The sequence below is a fragment of the Desmodus rotundus genome, chromosome 3, assembly GCF_022682495.2.
Source record: "Desmodus rotundus isolate HL8 chromosome 3, HLdesRot8A.1, whole genome shotgun sequence".
Lineage (NCBI taxonomy): Eukaryota > Metazoa > Chordata > Mammalia > Chiroptera > Phyllostomidae > Desmodus > Desmodus rotundus.
In genome coordinates this window covers 164379436-164398455 of record NC_071389.1, presented here as the reverse complement: position 1 = coordinate 164398455, position 19020 = coordinate 164379436, and the positions used below count along the sequence as shown (strand labels likewise).

The window sequence follows — 19020 nt, the reverse complement described above, 5'->3', positions numbered from 1 at the left end:
ATGTAAGCTAAAGTAAAATAAGAGGTTAGGAAGTTTCTGAATAGAAGCCAGAAACAGAAACTGCCTTCACCAAGAGATGAAATGGTAGTGGTTGTGGGCAAGGGAGAAGCTAAAAATGGTAACATTAACTAGAACCAAAGAAGAAATATCTTTCAAATCAGTGTTTGTCCCTCAAAGTGTTGTTTCTTCCTCTCCTCAGACTTCCCACATTTCACGTTAGAGAGGGGGCACCCTGCCTCGACTTCAGGACCTACGAGAAACTATGACAGGTACAACGGAGTCGCCTTTGTCCAGCTCGCGGAGCGTTTGGTTTGCCGCAGCACAGCTGGGCAGCGCACCAAAACTGCGTGTGCAGAACAGCAACGGGAGACATGGTGAAGACAACGGCCCCCGAGAACTAAAGACAGGAAAACACACTGTAGAAAATGTCACGCTGTACTTGTACTTGGGTTTGAGGAAGCCAAGTCTGGCTCTGGCACTTGTACTAGTGGCCATAGAAGGTCCATCTCCAAGAGTCTCAATTTTTCTTATCCCTTAAAACAGTGTGTACCTCACAAGGGCCATTGTGAGGATCAAATAAGATAACAGATAAAAAGTACTCTATAAATTAAGACGCGAAATGCAAATATTAGTAAAAGATGAAAGGTATTTAGGTTTTTTATAGTAACACTCTTCCACGTATTATCCCAGCCTTAATTTAAACAAACCCTCAAGCTCTACTCGAGGAAAGACAAGGCACAATAGATACCATAGCACTCTACCATTTTATCTTTTACTTAAAGATTTTCTAAGAAATTGTATGTACATTTCAAGTTCCACAGTAAGAGTCAGAATGAAAGACCAGTCTTGCTCCCTTCTACTACAACCCCCTTTCCTTAAAGCCTGCACTATCGAATTTCTTATACATACTGCCAGGGAAAAAAAAACGATTCAAGTAATCACAGACACATGCTTTTAAAAGTTTTTACACAAATGTTGCACATTCTGTTCTTTCTCATTTTGACTTTCTTAACCAATTCCCTGGGGACAGGCACCTAGGTTGTTTCGCCAAGTTTACTACGGGATTAATGCTATACAAAATATCCGTGTGCATGTACCTTGCCATAATTCCAAAGCTATTTCTAAACCCCTAGCAGAGCAATTCTGGGTCAAAAAGCATGTACTTTATACCTTGGTAGTTATTGCTAATTTACTCTCCAGAAATGTACCAAATTTATTCCCACCTCCAGTATAAATTCCCATTTCTCCACATGCTTGCCAAAATACGTACTTTGAAACTTTACATATACTTTTTTTTTTTTTGTACGAACTGTCTCTTCACATGTGTTGCCCTTTTTGGGCCATCTTTTTCTTACTGATTTCCTCTCACTTCAGGTAAGCATTTGTCTTTTGACATTAGTTTCCCTAAACAGAAGCTTTAGGGGAGTACATTATACAAGTCAAATCTGTCCATCTTTCACGGCTTCTGGGTTTCGTGTCCTACTTTAGAAAAATCCTCCATGCTTCATACTGGTGTTCTCCCCACAGTCACCAAGCCCCACCTCCATACTCAAAGCTTTCAGTCATCTTTTCGAGCCCCATTCCTAAATACAAAGTCAACCAGTTATCACAAAATACAAAACAAATATAACAATACCGATAAGAGACTAAAACAAAAAAGTGTAGGAAATAGACTACAGGGGGAAGAAACTTTTTTAAAAAAAACTTTATCCTTAAAATTAGAAAATGCAAGCATAAAAAAGAATACACATGTGTAAGGAACGTTTGGATAATAGAAATATGCTTATAAATTTTAAACATAGCAAAAATTTAAAACTGTAAGGCAGGAAGATAAAATCCAGGAAGTCTCCCAGAAAGTGAAAATTAGAGACAAGAGAAAAAGATGAGAAAATTAATGAACTGGTACAAGGAGGTCTAGGTACTGAATAATAAACAATGCAGATACAGAACAAAAATTAAAAATAAAAAAAAATGGGTGTGATAGAAAGCAAAGAAATAACCCAAGAACGGATTTGCTCTCAGGAGGTAAAAGTGACTTGTCTGATGCTTGATGTGTCTGAACATCTAAACATCATTCATCTTTGTAGCCCCAGAACCGGGTACGAATCAATTAACCCATATACTGGAAAGACTAAATTAGCCATTTCATTTATTTCAAGGTATGTGGCAGCTCTTGAAATAAAAACAAACTAAGAAATAATGCCTGAGAAAAAGAATTAGTGAGCCTCGGTCCTCTTAGTATTGATAATGAGGTAACAGTATTTTAAAACCTGGCATTCAACATCTTGTCCTGGTGGCCAAGTGAGCTGTACTTATCAGCTGTCAACACTTACCCCAAAGCTGAAAAGTAAGTATAAAGCTATCGGCCTAATCATTGAAGTAGTGATTAGGAATACCCTGAGACTAACAGCAAGTGGAGGACCTTACTGATGGTGAACCAGTAGTATTGTCTGTGCACCTCCTGCTGTATCTTGTATTATCATGCACATATCAGGTACCTGAAGACAGCCAACAAAAGGAGTATAGACCCAACTGCAAGACAGCGTCAAGGAAAAGATGGTTGGCCAAGGGAAAACATGAAATCTTTTCATGAATGCCATGTATAATATCAGAGGAAAGTAACTCTGAAAGGAACTATTATATATAAAAAGCTTCTTATTTTCACCTAATAGTATGAACCCATAAATACCCTTATTCAAGAGTTATCAGTGATGAATACTGAAAATTAAATATTTTCTCTCTCAACTAAATGTTTAATCAAATAAGAACACTGAGAGTGCATGTAACTTTTTTTATTGAGGCACAACAAGGCATTATAACTTGCCTGGACTTGAGGCAGTCAGTTGAGTAAGCTGAACATTAATACAGGTAAGGGTTATGTGCAAACAATATACATTCACAGCTTGACTAGCGAGGCTACATCACAATGTATAAAGTGCCAGATCAGTGCTAATTGTCATTTGGCTTGAAACTTTTCCACCTTGGGGAGGAAAACAAAAATAAGGACCTCCTCCTTCCTCTAGGAATGAAAACATTTCCCTACACCAATCAGTAACAAGGTCAAGGACTACTTTTCCTTTAATCCCACCAACTAGAACACCATCTTTTTGTTGTCAATTCTGTACTGACTTTCAATCTTGATAAAGAAGGTAGCCTGAAAATGTAGAATATTTCCAACTACTTCCATAAATGGCTCCCCTGTGCAAACGTAACCATATCTGGTCTCCCTGGAAGAGCTGAAGAATCGCGTGATTGCTAGCAGTTTCATGGTCTGGAGCACCGTCATTGGCGTAGGCAGATACCAGGACCTCTTCGTTCTTCATGAGGTTGACATACAGCGGCACATTCACTGCCAGCTTCAGCATGTGAAAAATGAAAACGTAAGTGCCATTCACTGGGCAATTAAATCTACCGAGCTGAAGATCAAAAGTTTCTCCCAGGTTGTTCAGAAGAAGATCAAACACAATTGGCTGGTCTAAAGTTCCAGGGGCGAGATTAGAGGTTCTGGCTGCTGAGAAGGCAACTCGCATCTGCTGAGGCAGCGGATAGACGTGAACTGGCAGTATGGTGGCTGCTGGATTTGTCGCCGGTACGTCCACGGGGGTCATGCTGCGGGAGTCACCTTGTCCGGAGTCACCACTGGTAAAGGTTTCGTTGTCTCTTTCTGGGCTGCTCACCTGAGAAGAATCACTCCACCCTGCTGTTTTATTAGCAACAGTGAGTTTCTCATAATGAAGCAGTTAGCTTTGAACACAATATTTAGCATTAGTCGGCTACTGAAACACAAAGATACGTTTTATAGTACATTCCAAAACAAAAGCAATAAACTATAGCTACAGCATGCTTTCAAAGATTTTTCTGCCAATAGGCTTTTATACCCCTATTCTAAAGCCAGAAGGGACCTAGGTGGTCTTGTCTAGTAGCCACATTTTTTTTTTAATATTAACAAAATAGGGCCCCCAAAAGGTTGGATAACTTACTATCAGTTATGGTTAGCAAAATCTAAAACCCAGGTTTGAACATTCTTTTTACTTCATCTTTCATAATCCTCACGGTTCTAATTCCTCACTGATAAACCTACTCAAAGTTTCTGATGTAGAAAAACTCAAGAAAACTGAGATTACATAAAAGAACCAACTTTTGGAACTACTAGCCCTTCGAGGATATTTTGGTGTGGTACTGAGCCCCGTGATGAATGCCTGTTCTTCATTTCCAAGTTAAAGTGATTATGATGAAATGTTGCAAGCATTGTACAAAAGCACTGCTTAGAAGTAAAGCAAAGGCAACAACAAATGCTGGCTACTTCCTTAAAAAAGAAAGACTGCTTCCCTGTGACAAACTTGATGTTCAGTAACTCTTGCTTTTCTCAGTTACACTGCAACTTCAAGTAGTGCCTTCACATACTGAAAAGTATTACAAGTTTCCTGCTTTTGTTTCAAGTCTTAATTGTGTGTCTTACTTGTTGCTTATTCCTTTCTATCAATGTCGTGACACTAGAGCATTTGCATGTGCCCGTTATTACAAAAACCATCACCCTGAAACATCCCATAAAAAGATTTGAAGTTGGCATTGTGAATATACAAGGTGGAGCAAATAACACAAGAATAAATTCTGTATTTCACATACTCACAACTGTAAACCTACTTTTTGTACCACCCTGTATACCTAAGGTTAAATTATGCTCTGGTCTCCAGAAAATTGAAACACATGCACACTTTTAATTAACTGAAAACTGATTTCCACGGCCTTTCTAATTAGTCTAATATCTCCCTCAGGTCTTCAGTCCTACAAATTAAGCAAACACAACCTCAACAAGATAAATGCTAAAAACAATGTATTTAGGGAGAACTTGACAGAAGATGGTAGTTTTGGGTAAATAAACTACTCAGTTAATTATCCTTACCTCTTGAATTTGCCCGAGGACCACCAGATGTCCCTCCTCTCTTGTAACACTGCTGGAAATTATCCTAAAATAAACACATAATATTTACCTTGGCACCAAAAATGCAAGACAGTAATTGGTTATTACCCAGGATTATTGGCTGGTAATTCTGTAAGATTATAAATCCTCCTAGCCCCTTATCTAACAACCAAAAAGGCTCAGATGTTGCCAAACACCAAGAAAAACAAATAAGGCAACAGTAGCAATACTTGCTTAACAACAGTAGCAGTAACCTGACCAATTAGATAAGTTAACACTGGCAAAAACTATAAAGCATCTAGAGAACGCTATTTAAAAGGTACAAGGCTAGGTAATGGGAGAAATGAAAAAATGTGGCATGGTCCTCTTCCTCATCTCAGTATAAAAGGAGATAATAAAGCAAGAACACAGACTACTTCAATCTTGCTCTATTTATAAACCAAACTATAAAGACAGTTATAAAGTATGTTCGGGCTTTGTTTTGTCCTGACAGGAGAATTGATAAGAATTGCATTGCATAACTGTAGTAGTCCCTGGAAATTGTAATCTATTAGCTTCACGAAAATGTGTTGAAGAGGCAACATTTCAAACTGCCTCCAAAGTTTGTTAAAAGTCTGCCCCCATACAAACCATGAAAAGAATATTTAGTAGTGTTGATTAATACATGTAACAAAAAACTGAAACAATACAAGAAGGTATACAATGAATATAATAATTAAGTCTCCCACCCAGACTCCTAGTCCTTTTTCTGATAGCAACCACTGTAACTAATATCTTGTTTCCTTGGGCAGAAATTAAAAGCAGTGGGCAAAAATATTAGAATATTGGTGTTAGGAACAGATAGGTTCATTACTGAAGTCTACGTTAATCAAGGCACTCCCTTCACACACAGTACCTGGGAAGCATGTAGTAACAGCTAACGTGTGCATGTTTGATACACACCCGGCCTTGTGGTTATTATGTGGTTATGTATTAGTTTATTTAACCTTCAGAATATCTCCTAGAGTGATTCTCACAACAGAGTAGGATGAGTAATTGAAACAGATGAACTAGATGAACTAGAACTCAGAAAGTCTGAGTAACATGCCTGTGGTCACATAACAGGAAGTGGTGAAATCGGGTCAAACTCAAGACATTCGGTGACTTGGTATGTTCTCCACCTCCTTTCAGTACTGCCTTTATACAGACATCCGTCTTCCTCACATAACTGTAAGCTCTTCCAGGATAAGTACCTCATATATTTTCAACAGAACTCAGTGTGATACCATACTTAAAGGCTTATAAAACTGAAAATGTTGATGTAGTCTGAATTTTCATATCTGACCAATGGCAGGGAGTTCCCAAGGTTTATTAAAGTGGAATATCTAACATCCTCCTATCAAAGTTTTATCATTTGTAGTAAAGAAAACCTGCTGTGCTCTTCAACTCAGAATAAATAAAAAAATAAATTTATACAAAAAGGATTTTGCTATACTTGGTATCTAGAAAAATTAACTTTAAGGCAGTACAGTTAAAATCATGGGCTTTGGAGTTAAGAGACTTGCATTCTAATCTCAGTTCGACTGTTTACTTCCTGAGTGACCTCAGACAAGTCATTTAACTTGTTTCTGAATCCCATTTTCTCTTACAGGGTGGAGGAGTAAATAAGTTAATACAAACAACATGATTAATCAAGTCCTTAAGACCTTCTAAGTTGTCATTTATCCTCCATGGGTTACCAGAAAGGCTTCCAGCTCAACTCTTCACAGATTTTACAAGTAAAACTAAGAGTGTCTTATACAAAACACCAGCTTAACATCAACAACTGTACTACCATTCGACCACGGCAACTATTCTTACCCTCTGGGAATAAGGCGTTCCTGGATACTCTCTCGCTTGGAATTGCAGCTGGCTATAATTTCCATTGGAAACTGAAGGCGGTCCTCTATAAGCATCAAAACCTAATAAATAAACAACTTACATAAGATTATGAACAAAAATTACCCTAAACTTTTAAGTAGTCTAATTGTATACCATTTTAAAAGTTAAATTGATCCTATATGCCAACATTAGATTTATGCCTTCTTTAAGCAAACTCTATTAACATTGCTTCCACAATAAGACACCTACTTACAAAATATTGCTGACTTCAAATAAGCCAACTGTAGAAATGTATTATTGCTGGATTGCAGGTAGGGTGGGAAATGGTGGTAGGGTAAGTGGGGCGGGGTAAGGCTTTTGTGTAGAGTACTTTGTTAACACCAAGCTATGACTGGAATACTTGGAACCGTATTTAAAACTAAAAAGAACACCACTAGTATAGTCTCAAAGTTTATGTTTTTATCTGTGGCATACTCTGATAGAAAACTAGAAATAGGCATTGTCTATGACACATTTTGAGCAATCAAGTCAATCAACAAAGAGAACAAATTATTCAAATATGTAAACCAAAATTCATTCCCCCCCCCCCAAAAAAGACGCTCAACCTCTCACTTCAGTAACAGGATGAATCTGTTTTTCATATAAAAATTTCCTCTACTATACAGAGTAGGTATATTAGAAATACTACTGTATTTTGCAGAAATAGGGACTCCTTTACTACATTATAAATGACAACTACAAAAAAAAACAGTAAAGTAAAAATACTTTGAGCAAGTAAATATACAAAATAATTCGGTATAGTTAAATTTTATTCAGAGCATACCTTTATAACCACCAGGGGACCGATACGTACTGGTTAATAATCTCCCACCACGTGTACATCCTCTAACAGATCCCCGGGGATTGCCAAATGGTTGAGAGGGTCTGGGAAATAAATTCGTCTGTGCTGGGTAAAAGGCAAGGCTACCATTGCTTACTTGAATAGTTCCATCAGGATAATTTGCTGCTTAAGGAAACAGTTTTAAAGTCCAAGGGTTAAATTGCAATAAAGATTCAGTATTCTTTATACTTAAAAGTCACTTTATATCAAAAACTTTAATATAATTTTCTCCCTTAAAAAAATAAACGGGTGCTATATATGTGTGAATAGAGAGAGGTCGCTCTATATATACATATATATAAAGTATGTTCACAGTTGTTGGTATGGAAAATAAAGACCTAATAAGTAAATAGTAATCAATACCTAATAACACAAGAATAAATTGCTTCACATACAACTGTAAACTTACTTTTGCCCCACCCTGTATATTTAAAGAGAACATCATTCAGCCCCTTAAAAAATAAATTCTGACATGTGCTCCACCATGGAGGAAGCTTGAAGACGTTATGCTGAGTGAAAGAGGCCAGTCACGAAAGGACAAGGGCTGTGCTGGCACTTACACAAGGTAAGCACCCAGGGCAGTCAAATGCACGGAGTGGGGCGTGGCTGCAGGGTTTGGAGGGAAAGGGGAGGGGGAGTTACTGGTAAATGGGCGCAGGGTTTCAGGTGGAGAAGATAAAGACAGTCCCAGAGATGAGTGAGGGCGATGGCTGCACAACAATCTGAATGTACTTAATGCCACAGAACTGGACACTTGAAAAATGGTTACAGTGACAAATTTTTATATTTATTTATATTTATATATGTACATATATCCACAATTAAAGAAAAAAGGCTAAATATTCCAGATCGAGGAGTAAAGAAAATGAATTTTCATTATTACTGTAAATGAGAAGGCATACAACAAAAATATCCTTTAAGTAAATTACCTGTCCTATGTTTTCACAGCACAGGTGAGCACAGAATGAGGTCATTTGTGGCTAAGTCCAGGGGTTTACAGGTACCACCTCTTGTGATTAATCAAGTACCCAGAATGCACAATCCGTTTGCTCAAACTTACGTTTTAGAAGACTCAATAGGAGTCTGAAATACCAGCACTAAAAATCTACAAGTGCTGCTTAAATTAGGAAATAACTACAAAGTTGCTTTTTTTTTTTTTAGAAATTTTTTTTTTAATTTTATTTATTTATTTTCAGAGGGGAAGGCAGGGAGAAAAAGAGGGAGAGAAACATTAATAAGTGAGAGAAACATCAATCGGTTGCCTTTTGCACACCCCCAGCTGGGGACCTAGCTCGCAACCCAGGCCTGTGCCCTGCCCAGGAATCAAACTGGCAACCCTTTGGTTCACAGGGCAGTGCTCAGTTCACTGAGCCACACCAGCCAGGGCTTATTCATGATTTAGAATAGCATGAAAGAAAAAAGTAATCTCTCATCTCTAAGCAAACAGTGGAATAAGCATACTAATTTATATTGTCGCATTAATCAATGCTTTTATTGTAAGGGGGAAAAAAAAGGCCAAACAGCCATCTGTCTATGTTACAAGAGTTAACAGTATGGTTTCAAAAACTTCATAAAAGCAGCTGGACAATGATTCATCTAACTTTATCACTGTCTATGGCAATCAAAGCACTCAGGTTTAAAAATATGAGCCCGTAAGTCAACCATCTAGGTTTCACCTCTACGAAGGTTAAAATGGTGAACTTAATTAAAGAGAGGAAAAGGCATTATTTGTCAACAGCTGAACACGTAAAGAGATAATGCTTACTACTCAGGAAAGAACCACTGAAGTGTCACTACAGAATTGCTTTCCATTCAATTAGCTGTCATCTAAGTCTTCAAAACACCAAATACAAACATCTTACCAGTCTCTTGGGAAAGAACAGCTTGTTCTACGTGTATAGCAGGCAGCTGGCACTGGAGCGGTGTTTGTGTACTTGCTGTGGTAAAACTCTGATTGTAGCCAGGTGAATAGGGGGGTTCTTTTATTTCTTGTTCTTTCCTTGGAGGCAGAGGTGCATTAACATTAAATACCTTAAAAGAAAGGGTATGATGAGTCATTTGTGAAGTTTCATAGCAAATGATTAAAGGTGACATCCAGCAAAACTCTGCAACATTCAGTACCTTGTATTTGAGTAAATGTTTCTCCAAAGAAAACAGATGGCCAATACGCACATAAAAAGATACTCAACATCACTAGTTATTAGGGAAATACAAATCAAAACTACACTGAGACACTACTTCATCATACCCACTGGGATGGTTTTAAGAAAATAACAAGCGTTAGCAAGGTTGTGGTCAAATTGGAGCCCTCCTATGTTGCTGATAGAAATATAAATTGGTGCGGCCACTGCAGAAAACAGTACGGTGGCTCCTCAAAAACCTAAACATACAATTGTCTATCATCTTACCCAGAAATTCCACTTCTAGGGAGACACCCAAAAGAATGGAAAGCTGAGATTCAAGTAGATACTTGGACACCAATGTTCACAGCAGCACTGTTCATAACAGCCAAAGGGGGGAGCAACCCAAGTGTCCACCGACTTTGAATGCATAAACAAAATGTGGTCTATATATACAATGGAATATTATTTGGCCATAAAAAAGAAATTCTGATCCATGCTACACCAGGGATGAACCTTGAAAATACTATGTGAAGTGAAATAAGCCAGATACAAAACAACAAATATTATATGATTCCACTTACATGAGGTGCCTAGAATAGGCCAATTCATAGAGACGGAAAGTAGAATAGGGGGTTACCAGGGGCTTGGTGGGGGGGGAAGAAGTTACTGTTTAAGGGGTATGGAGCTTCTGTTTGGATGATGAAAATATTCTGGAAATAATGCTGATGGTTGTACAACACTGGATGTACTTCATGCCACTGAATTACATACGGTTAAAACAGTAAGTAAATTTTGTGTTATGCATATTTTACCACAGTAAAAAAAAAAAACTTTTATTTGATTTCTGATAGAATAAAATCCAAGTACAAAAGTTAATCTTCCAGCTACTATGCCATCATAACAACATTCACTGAGAATGAAAGCTACTGAGGAGAAAAGGGTACTCTGTCAAAACTGAAGAGGGATGAAAAAAATCCGCAGTCTATGGAGGATCTTTCATGTGGCAGGCAATGACCTACCCAGACTCTGGCTGTCGTCTATAAAACAGCACTTGTATCGCTCTCTAGCCTCCTTATCCTGCTCCACTTTTCTTCACAACACACAGCACTTAATGAGTTATAAATGTGCTTTTCTCTGTAGCCCCCACTTCCAGTAAAAAAATGTAAAATTTTTTAGCCCAGAGACTTGTCTCTTTTTCACTGTTACAACCCCAGTAACTTAAGAACAGTGCCTGGCTCCATAACTACCCATTTTTTTTAATGAATGAATGAATGAATGAATGCACGAAAAAACGAGCATACGCCAATTCATACTGGATGGACTTCAAACATGTGGAGAGGACAGATGGGCATGAGCAAAAAAAAGTAACGTGACAAGAATGTACAAGGCAAGCACAGGACTAGCCTGACAGGTTATCCTAGACTGTGGACGTTATTGAGTGTCAGGCAAAGGACTTTCAGTTTCATTCTGTAATGGACCACTATCTGCTTTTAATTGGGAATAGGAAAAAGTCAGTAAAACCAATGTGGCAATACTGTGCAGGATGGACTGACAGGGAAAGAGGGAAAGCAAAGGAACTAAGTTGTTCCACGTGGGCAAGCAGGAAGTAATGAGATTAGCGAATGCAGACACCTGAATTCAGACCGAAGCCTATCTTCCTGCATCCCAGTGCCACCCCATGGTAACTCAGAAGCACCAGGAGTGGAACATTTAAGCACCATCAGGAAAGGTACTTACTGGCTAAGACTTACTGGTTTTTTGTAAAGAACTATTTTATACTATTTTGTGTTTAGAGAATAAACATACAATCCTAGTTGTAATATTCTCATAAAAAATTCTAAACTGCAATTTGTAATTTATGTAATCCAAAATAGCACACAAATCTGAACAATTCTCTAAAGACCCTCATGAGGTCAAGATGGAATCAAATGAAAATTTCAACTAAGATAGAACACCCAGGTGTGTGTTCTCTAGGTCAATACTGACGCTATGGAACATCACTAGTGTGACATTAGAAATGGTTAGCATTATTAAGATGTTCATACAAAATTACGTTTCTCACCACACAGTTCATTTGTTTAATAGGAGTCCTCAGCTTTGCCTGCTAGTAATTTTTGCAAAGGGGAAAATCCTCTGATAAAATACCCATTCAAAATTCTTGACACTTCGGCTTTAATACCACAGACAACATTTCCATTGGACAAATGTAAATTCTACCAGCCCAAATGAGAGTAATGAAATGGAAAACTTATCCACATAGTATCCAGTAACAGATGTGAGAGAAACAATGGCTTTTTAACAATGAACTGCAATGGTCGTTCACATTTCATACTCACCGTCTGCATGGCTTGAAAGGGTGCTGTACTAATAGTTACTGAACTACTACTCGCTGGAGGTGACTGGAAGCCCTGCTCAGGGCCCTTTGACAGGGAAGGATTTGGAGAAGCCAGTGAAGAGGGTTGCTTGCCCGGGGAAACTGCTGCCTGCAGGGGGTAAAATGCAGCATCAGCCAATCACCTACCACACAGCAAGCAGTTAACACACACTAAACCCCAGACTAGCATCGTCAGCAAGTTCTATAGGATGACAACTGGACACAGGAATGCAAAAGAACAGCTTTTGCTTACAAGTCCACATCCCATCTGCTGAGGGTGCACGCTAGCATTTGCTTCACACAGATTGCTGACCAGGTGGAAGAGCCTTACTGACAACCAGTCTAACAGACTAGGCACTGAACTTTTTGAGTATCTAGTCCTTTTCCAAACCCTGAAATGGTTATTTTCCACTAGGTTAAGAATCTAATAGGATTCCAAGTTTATACAGTAGAATTAGGCTTTAGAGACACCTGGAGTTACTTCCTTAATCACTGTTAATTTTTCCCCATTTTAAAATCTTATTAGTGGATTTATGTCAGCTGCCTTAAGAAAGAGAACCAAGCTTTACCTAATTTAAATAATCCTTATCTAAAAGAATTAACATCCTTGATTTAACAGACTATAAAAATCCAAAGGCTTAAAAAGATTCCGAAATTCAACCCCAATGAACTAAGAAGCAGACAACTGTGATTCACTTGGTAACAAATACTTCCCCTTCTTAAAATGAGGGACTGAGTAATTTCAATTTACACCAGCTCAGTACCATTAAAACGCGTATCCATCTATATTTTTTATATTCTATAATACATATTCTTATATAACAATTAACAAAAAAAACAATAAAACCTAAGAGTTGCTTTATTAATCACCGCCCCCCAAAATCATCCTATCTTCCTATTTCTATCTCAAAGATTTGCTCAAACTTATTAGCAAAAACTATCACTTTATATTTGAAAGCACAAATATTATACTGTAACATGCTTTGGACAAAATTGGCCAAAAAGCGAGTGTAAATCATTCCAACAGAGTAAGTACTGACTCTTCACAGTTACATAAATTAAGATTTTTCTTCTAAGGATTCCTTCAACGTAAATGTAGTGAAAAACCTTATACCTAATCCTACCTAGAACTTTTCATCTTCTTTGACATTAGCAATTTGGACATATTTTTATTGTATCTGATAAAGCAATACTCTGACAAGTCTACTTATATAGTAAAGTCACAATAAAGGTATTTGTGTAAGTTCCAGGACCACAACATCTATAGAAAGCAATATATTAGTACAGTATAAATATTAAATCATTCAGCTGATCACGCCTGTAAATCATAAAATAAGCTGGTTCTGATATTCTTTAAGATAGAAAAGAAATTAAGACAATTGGTCTCATTACCTCAGCAGTCTCTGAGGTCAAAAACTCTGTTTCAGATCCCAAAGAAGACTGATCAGTAACCAAGCAAGCATTCGAGCTACAAGTAACTGGAGAAGCAGCAGCCTGGACACAGGAAGATATAAAACATTGTAAAAAGCACATTTTTCCCTGACTGGTGTGGCTCAGTGGATTGAGTGCCAGCCTGTGAACTGAAAGGTCACTGGTTCGATTCCCAGTCAGGGCAGATGCCTGGGTTGTGGGCCAGATCTCCAGCTGGGGGCACGCAATTGATGATCAATGTATCTCTCCCACACTGATATTTCTCTCCCTATCTCACTCCCTCCTTTCCCCTCCCTCTAAAAGTAAATAAATAAAATGTTCTTTTTTTTTTTTTTTTTTTTAAAGAAGCACTTTTTGTTTACTTTGTATTTCTTGGGACTTGAGCTTCCTAATCTTACTCTTACTGAGCAAACATAGGCCCAGGGGCTCAACCCGGCCCTCCACCTTTGTTTTATTGGGCCGGCACCTTGTTTCTACCTGGCGGCAGCACTGAGCTCTCACTCAACTGTTCAGGAGTAGTTACATTTGTACAATCTTAAAATTACATTCAGCCCTTTGAAGGCAACCACGAAGCTGATGTGGCCCCCAGTGAAAATGAGTTTGACACCCTTGCACTAAAGCAAACATTATGCTAAATACTTTACACATACTAACACACTTAATGCAACCATAAGCCTGTGAGTTAGGTACAGGCTTACTATCCCCATTTTACTGACAATCAGGCAGTGGAGTGGCAAAGAGAAAGATTAAGTAACTAATCACACTAAATTAGGTGGCAGAGCTGAGATTCAAACCCAAGCAGTCAGCAAAACTGCCTTTCCAGGCCTGGTCAACCAAAGCAGCATCTAATCCTGTCTTCACTTATCAAGATTCTTGGCCCTGGAAACCTGGGGCTCGGATTTTCAGTCTGGCACTCAACAGCAGTTCACTGGAAGATGAGCTCAGGGCACACTGGACACTCCAGGCACAGCTCTGCCAGGGATCGTAGTAGTAACTAGGCTTTTACTCTGAGTGGTCTCAGTGTCTTAAAGAGGTAGGCGGAAAAAAATTATGGCTAACGCTAATAATATTTATAAAGTAAGAATTGGGTAAAAGCAGAGTAGGAACTAAGACTTTGACAACTGTGACCAATAAAATACTAAGGGTTGGGGGGCGGGGTACCTAAGACAATGGCTAGGAATTCTATGGTACAACCAGTATGAGATATAAAAGACCCATAAAAATTTAGCGATCACAAAGTCTGAAGTATCAGTGAATCCACTACTTTTATCTAAATACTTTGATGTGGTTCTCAGAAGCCCAAGGAATAAAACGGGTGAACTGGAAACTAATTAATAGTAACCAATATCGAACCAGTTATATTTCAGCGAAGGGCCATCCTTCTAGAAGGGTCATCATGATATAACACTTCTTGGGAAGGAGATGGGGGCCAAGTTTTAAAAAGGCCTTACAGGGGAAAAAATCTTGATATCCTTCAGAACATTTTATAGAACTAAATAAATAGGTACAATTTACCACAGATCTGACCCAAACACTAGAACTAGTATGAGACTGCGTGTTTCCAAGATGCGGCCCTTCTTCCACCCCTCGCGCAGACAACTGCCCTAAGTAGGCGGGGGGACTGGCTGTTGTGGGGACATAACAAGCCTCCAGCCACTGCAAGGCTCACAGGTGCCAAGTTCAGGCAATTCAGGCCACTTTTCAGCTTTAAAAGACTTGACTTTTAGTTAAAAGGTTCACTCAACAAAAAAGATGAAGACGCATACATTACATTAGTATTTATTAAATATTCAGAAATTATGGCAGTTCCTGAATCCAAATTATTGCTCTTTGCACCAGCTGAAGGTCATTTTAAGTACTGATGAATAAACGTAGCGTTACAGACCAGAACTACTAAACTAGACCAGTGGCTTTTCAAAAAATATATAATTTTTCAATTAAAGGCTTCATGGAGAACCCTAATAGCTAGAACAAATAAAATGGAGCTCTTTAGTTTCAGCAATGCCCAGGCTGTATTCAACAAATAACATTTTTGAAAATTGAGCCCCACCTTGTCAAACTAAATATAAACTGCTGTAAACAAATGGTATTCACACTCAGAAGTTTTGGGGAGGGAAGACAACTATTGACCCACCTGGTCAAAATATGTAAACTACTGTCAAAGCAGCTATTATCAAGAAAATTGCCAATAATGCTTTCAGAGGAATCCAGAGAAAATTTTTTAAAAGATAATGACCAGAAAACTAACAAACCTTGAACTTACTACTGACTCAAATGCAACATGGCATATACAGAGCCCAGTGATCCGGTCCCTTTACATCTCTACGTGTGTTCCGTGAAAATTAGTTCTTCAGAATGTTAACCACTGTGTGTGTGGTGGTGGGTGAGAGCTTAACCATGACCTTAAAAAACTTAGTTTCTTTCTTAGACCCTTTACTGTTAAGTCAGCTAGGTAGCTCAGTAGCAAAGTAAGATTCCCAAACAAAGGTACCTCTGAATTCGTCACGTTTGCTCTTTCCTTACTAAATCAACTAGCTTTCTCTATTATAATCGATGTATTTCCCATGGTCATTAGGGAATCTTGTGAGGACTGGTTGTACTTAATTAGAAAACTAGACATCTATATATTAGAATCACGAAGTCTGATCACTCTTGCCAAAGCAAGAGTCTCTTCCCTGAATAGCTAAGAAGGGTAGATGAAAGATTAATTTGGATAAGTTACCTGTAATGGCTCTTGAAGAAAATCGCTTTGACTGGATAGATTTTGTTCTGTAGATGCTGCAGAGAATGAAACCAATAGTAAACCACTGAGAGAGGAAAAAGGTTTATGCTTATCAACTGGGTGGAAACTAAAGTTTATACTTTACAGGAAAAAAAAAAAAGCAGCAGCTGAAAAAAACTAGGTCTCAAGTCCATCGTGAATTTTCTATTAGAGCTCTACAAAGAGTCTGAGAGGACTGGGACACTAATTACACCTACAGTACATGGCATTTGCAGGTTAAATGGGCAAAAGCAGCATTTCAAGCCTTCCAAAAGAATAGAAATATGACTTTAAAAGTAACAGGTAATAGTAATCTGAAAATAAAATTTGAGCTTTCATGATCTTATTAATTGATACATTTAAGTTTCAAGTTTCAAAGTAAATCTTAGCTGGGTCATCTGTCTCTTGAGTTTTTTTTTTCCTATGAATCTACTTTTCAGTTACATAGTTCCAGTTTGGCTTCGTCTTGTTAACACCCGTCACTTCTGTTAATTATTCTATTCTTTACTTCACCCAGCAATTACTGTATCATCTAGTCAGTGTATACTTCTTCGTACAGCTGGACCATGTATTTGACTATATCACCCTTCCCCTGAGGTAAACTAGTGTAGAGCAAAAGATCTTAAGTGTGAAGCATCACACCAGATTCAAGTCTAGGCTCCATCATTAATTAGTATGGTACTCAGCACACTAAATATCACTGAGGTAGTTTCACTCATAATCAGAATCTAAAAGCCTCAACGCTAGATTTATAAAGTCAAGTTCCAGGCAGAATTCACTACAAGAACATAAAAAATTCCCAAGACAGCTATTCTGCCTTTCCGTTCACCCATCGGAGATTTCCTCTAAAATGCAAACAGGTCAGTTAAGTACGGTAATATCCTAATGGGAATTCACCCACATATAACTGATTACATAAGGATGCACTTAGAATAAATTAATACACAGTTTAACCCTTATGGTGTCTAGAGTTAAATTATTTGTAAAAGAAATGATAGTTACACCTGCAGCTATTTGTTCCAAGTCTTAAGGACAATTACATACCTACTGGGCTACCTGGAGTAGCTGAAGGCGGCTGTGATGATGGAATTGCACTTGAAGGTTTGTCAAAATCCAGAATAGATTCCTAAAGCCAAATTTTTAATAATGAATAGAAGCAAAGTTTATTAATTTAAAAACTATTACTATTAAATTACTCATGATGTTGTCCATAGCTTATTAGCTATAGGAATCTAGCTAATTACTATCTCAAAAGGTTAATAACTTAAGTCTTTACAGAAACAGAAATTAAGAGTTAAAATTTGAAACTAATGTAACTGTCAAACTAAGATTGTGTCAAGTTTTAAAACCATAATAGTAATTCTAAGGCCTACCTTGGAAAAGAAAACCTTTTTTCCTGACTTAACGTCTTAAACAAAGGCATTAATCCTAGTATAAACCAAGCCCTCATTTTTATTATAGCCCAAACAATGAGTGTCTAATTATTTTATCTCAACCACAAACTAGCTCATGCTATTAAATACTTTCATGATGAGAAGCTAGTCTCTTCTGTCACCTGCCTATCCTGGTTCTCCCAGAAATGTTTCCAACATTTTGAGTTCTTTAGTTAACACACTTGTAATAACCATTTTAGTTCTTTTATTTATCTTCAGATAATCTGAAGGGATAAGCAATTCCCTCGTTTTACAAACAGGTAGATGGTTGGAAGCTAAACAGCTTGCCATAGATTCTACAGCTGGTAAATTGGCAGAAGTGAGATTTAACCATGGGTCCAATTCCAAAGCTCAAGTTCTTTTTACTACACAAGAAAATCTTATTTGTCTACTTCATCCCTCAGTGATATCACACTATTCTGGAATTCTGTGAGAGTCGGTGTAACACAATTTAACATGTAACTACTGACTTCACACAAGTTCACGATCTTATACAATTGGAATATAAACTCCTTAAAGGTGATAACATGTTGTGATTTTATCAGCGCAATGGCACCTACCAGCACACCAAGCACAGAGTCGGTTCTCACAATCGCAGTGGACTACTGGTGATCAACGGCAGCACTAGTATTTGAGCACTTTAAGCTTTTTATGTCTAATTATTGTTATTACAACAAACAGGAATAGAAACTATTACCCTCACTTTTAAAAGACACTGAGGCAGAGAGTTAAGTTACTTGCTGATACTCAGAGCTGGGGAGTGGCAGAGCCAGGATTCATACTCATTCTGGTCCAGAACCTACGTTCTGAACAACTTCCTCATAATGCTTCAGATCAGAAGCGAGTAGCCCCAGGAACTGCCCTTAAGACTTCTTTAATAATGACTCATACTTGCATAAAGTTACAGGTTCCTTGAATCTGGGTCATCAGATCCTGCAGTTTTTCTTTCCTCAATACCGGATCCTTTGGAAGGGTAGAGGAAGAACCTACAGTTGGAGGCATAGGCGTAGGCACCTACAAGAGAAACCAGTAATATATTAACAGTAAAATTCAAATTCAATAACCTAATTCAGGAAACTTAGTCTATCGTTACATCTAACTGAAATCAAAACACATAGCAATGCTCATTTGATTCATCTCAAGTAAAATATTTCCACATAAATGCATTTTCTAAATAATCTAATCAAACTAAACATTTTCCCCCCTTCAGAACAAACTTGAATGAAAATCTTTCTAG

General features: G+C 37.9%; 1 protein-coding gene across 13 annotated transcripts in view; it reads right to left on the bottom strand.

Moving 5' to 3' along the window:
* Positions 1-2776: 2776 nt before the first annotated feature.
* CAPRIN2 (caprin family member 2) overlaps positions 2777-19020 on the bottom strand; it is a 39564-nt gene continuing 23320 nt past the window's right edge. For 2 of the 13 annotated variants that reach the window (XM_053921671.1, XM_053921666.1), the window contains exons 10-19: positions 18675-18797; positions 17395-17476; positions 16312-16367; positions 13551-13652; positions 12121-12267; positions 9524-9692; positions 7605-7787; positions 6761-6861; positions 4904-4967; positions 2777-3700 (exon numbers count right to left, since the gene is read on the bottom strand). In XM_053921671.1, coding sequence (XP_053777646.1) covers positions 3132-3700; positions 4904-4967; positions 6761-6861; positions 7605-7787; positions 9524-9692; positions 12121-12267; positions 13551-13652; positions 16312-16367; positions 17395-17476; positions 18675-18797 — 1596 coding nt within the window. In that variant the 3' untranslated portion in view covers positions 2777-3131. Of the gene's footprint in view, positions 3745-4903; positions 4968-6760; positions 6862-7604; positions 7788-9523; positions 9693-12120; positions 12268-13550; positions 13653-16311; positions 16368-17394; positions 17477-18674; positions 18798-19020 lie in introns of all 13 variants that reach the window. The other 11 variants (XM_053921677.1, XM_053921678.1, XM_053921672.1 and 8 more) reach the window with 11 other exon arrangements.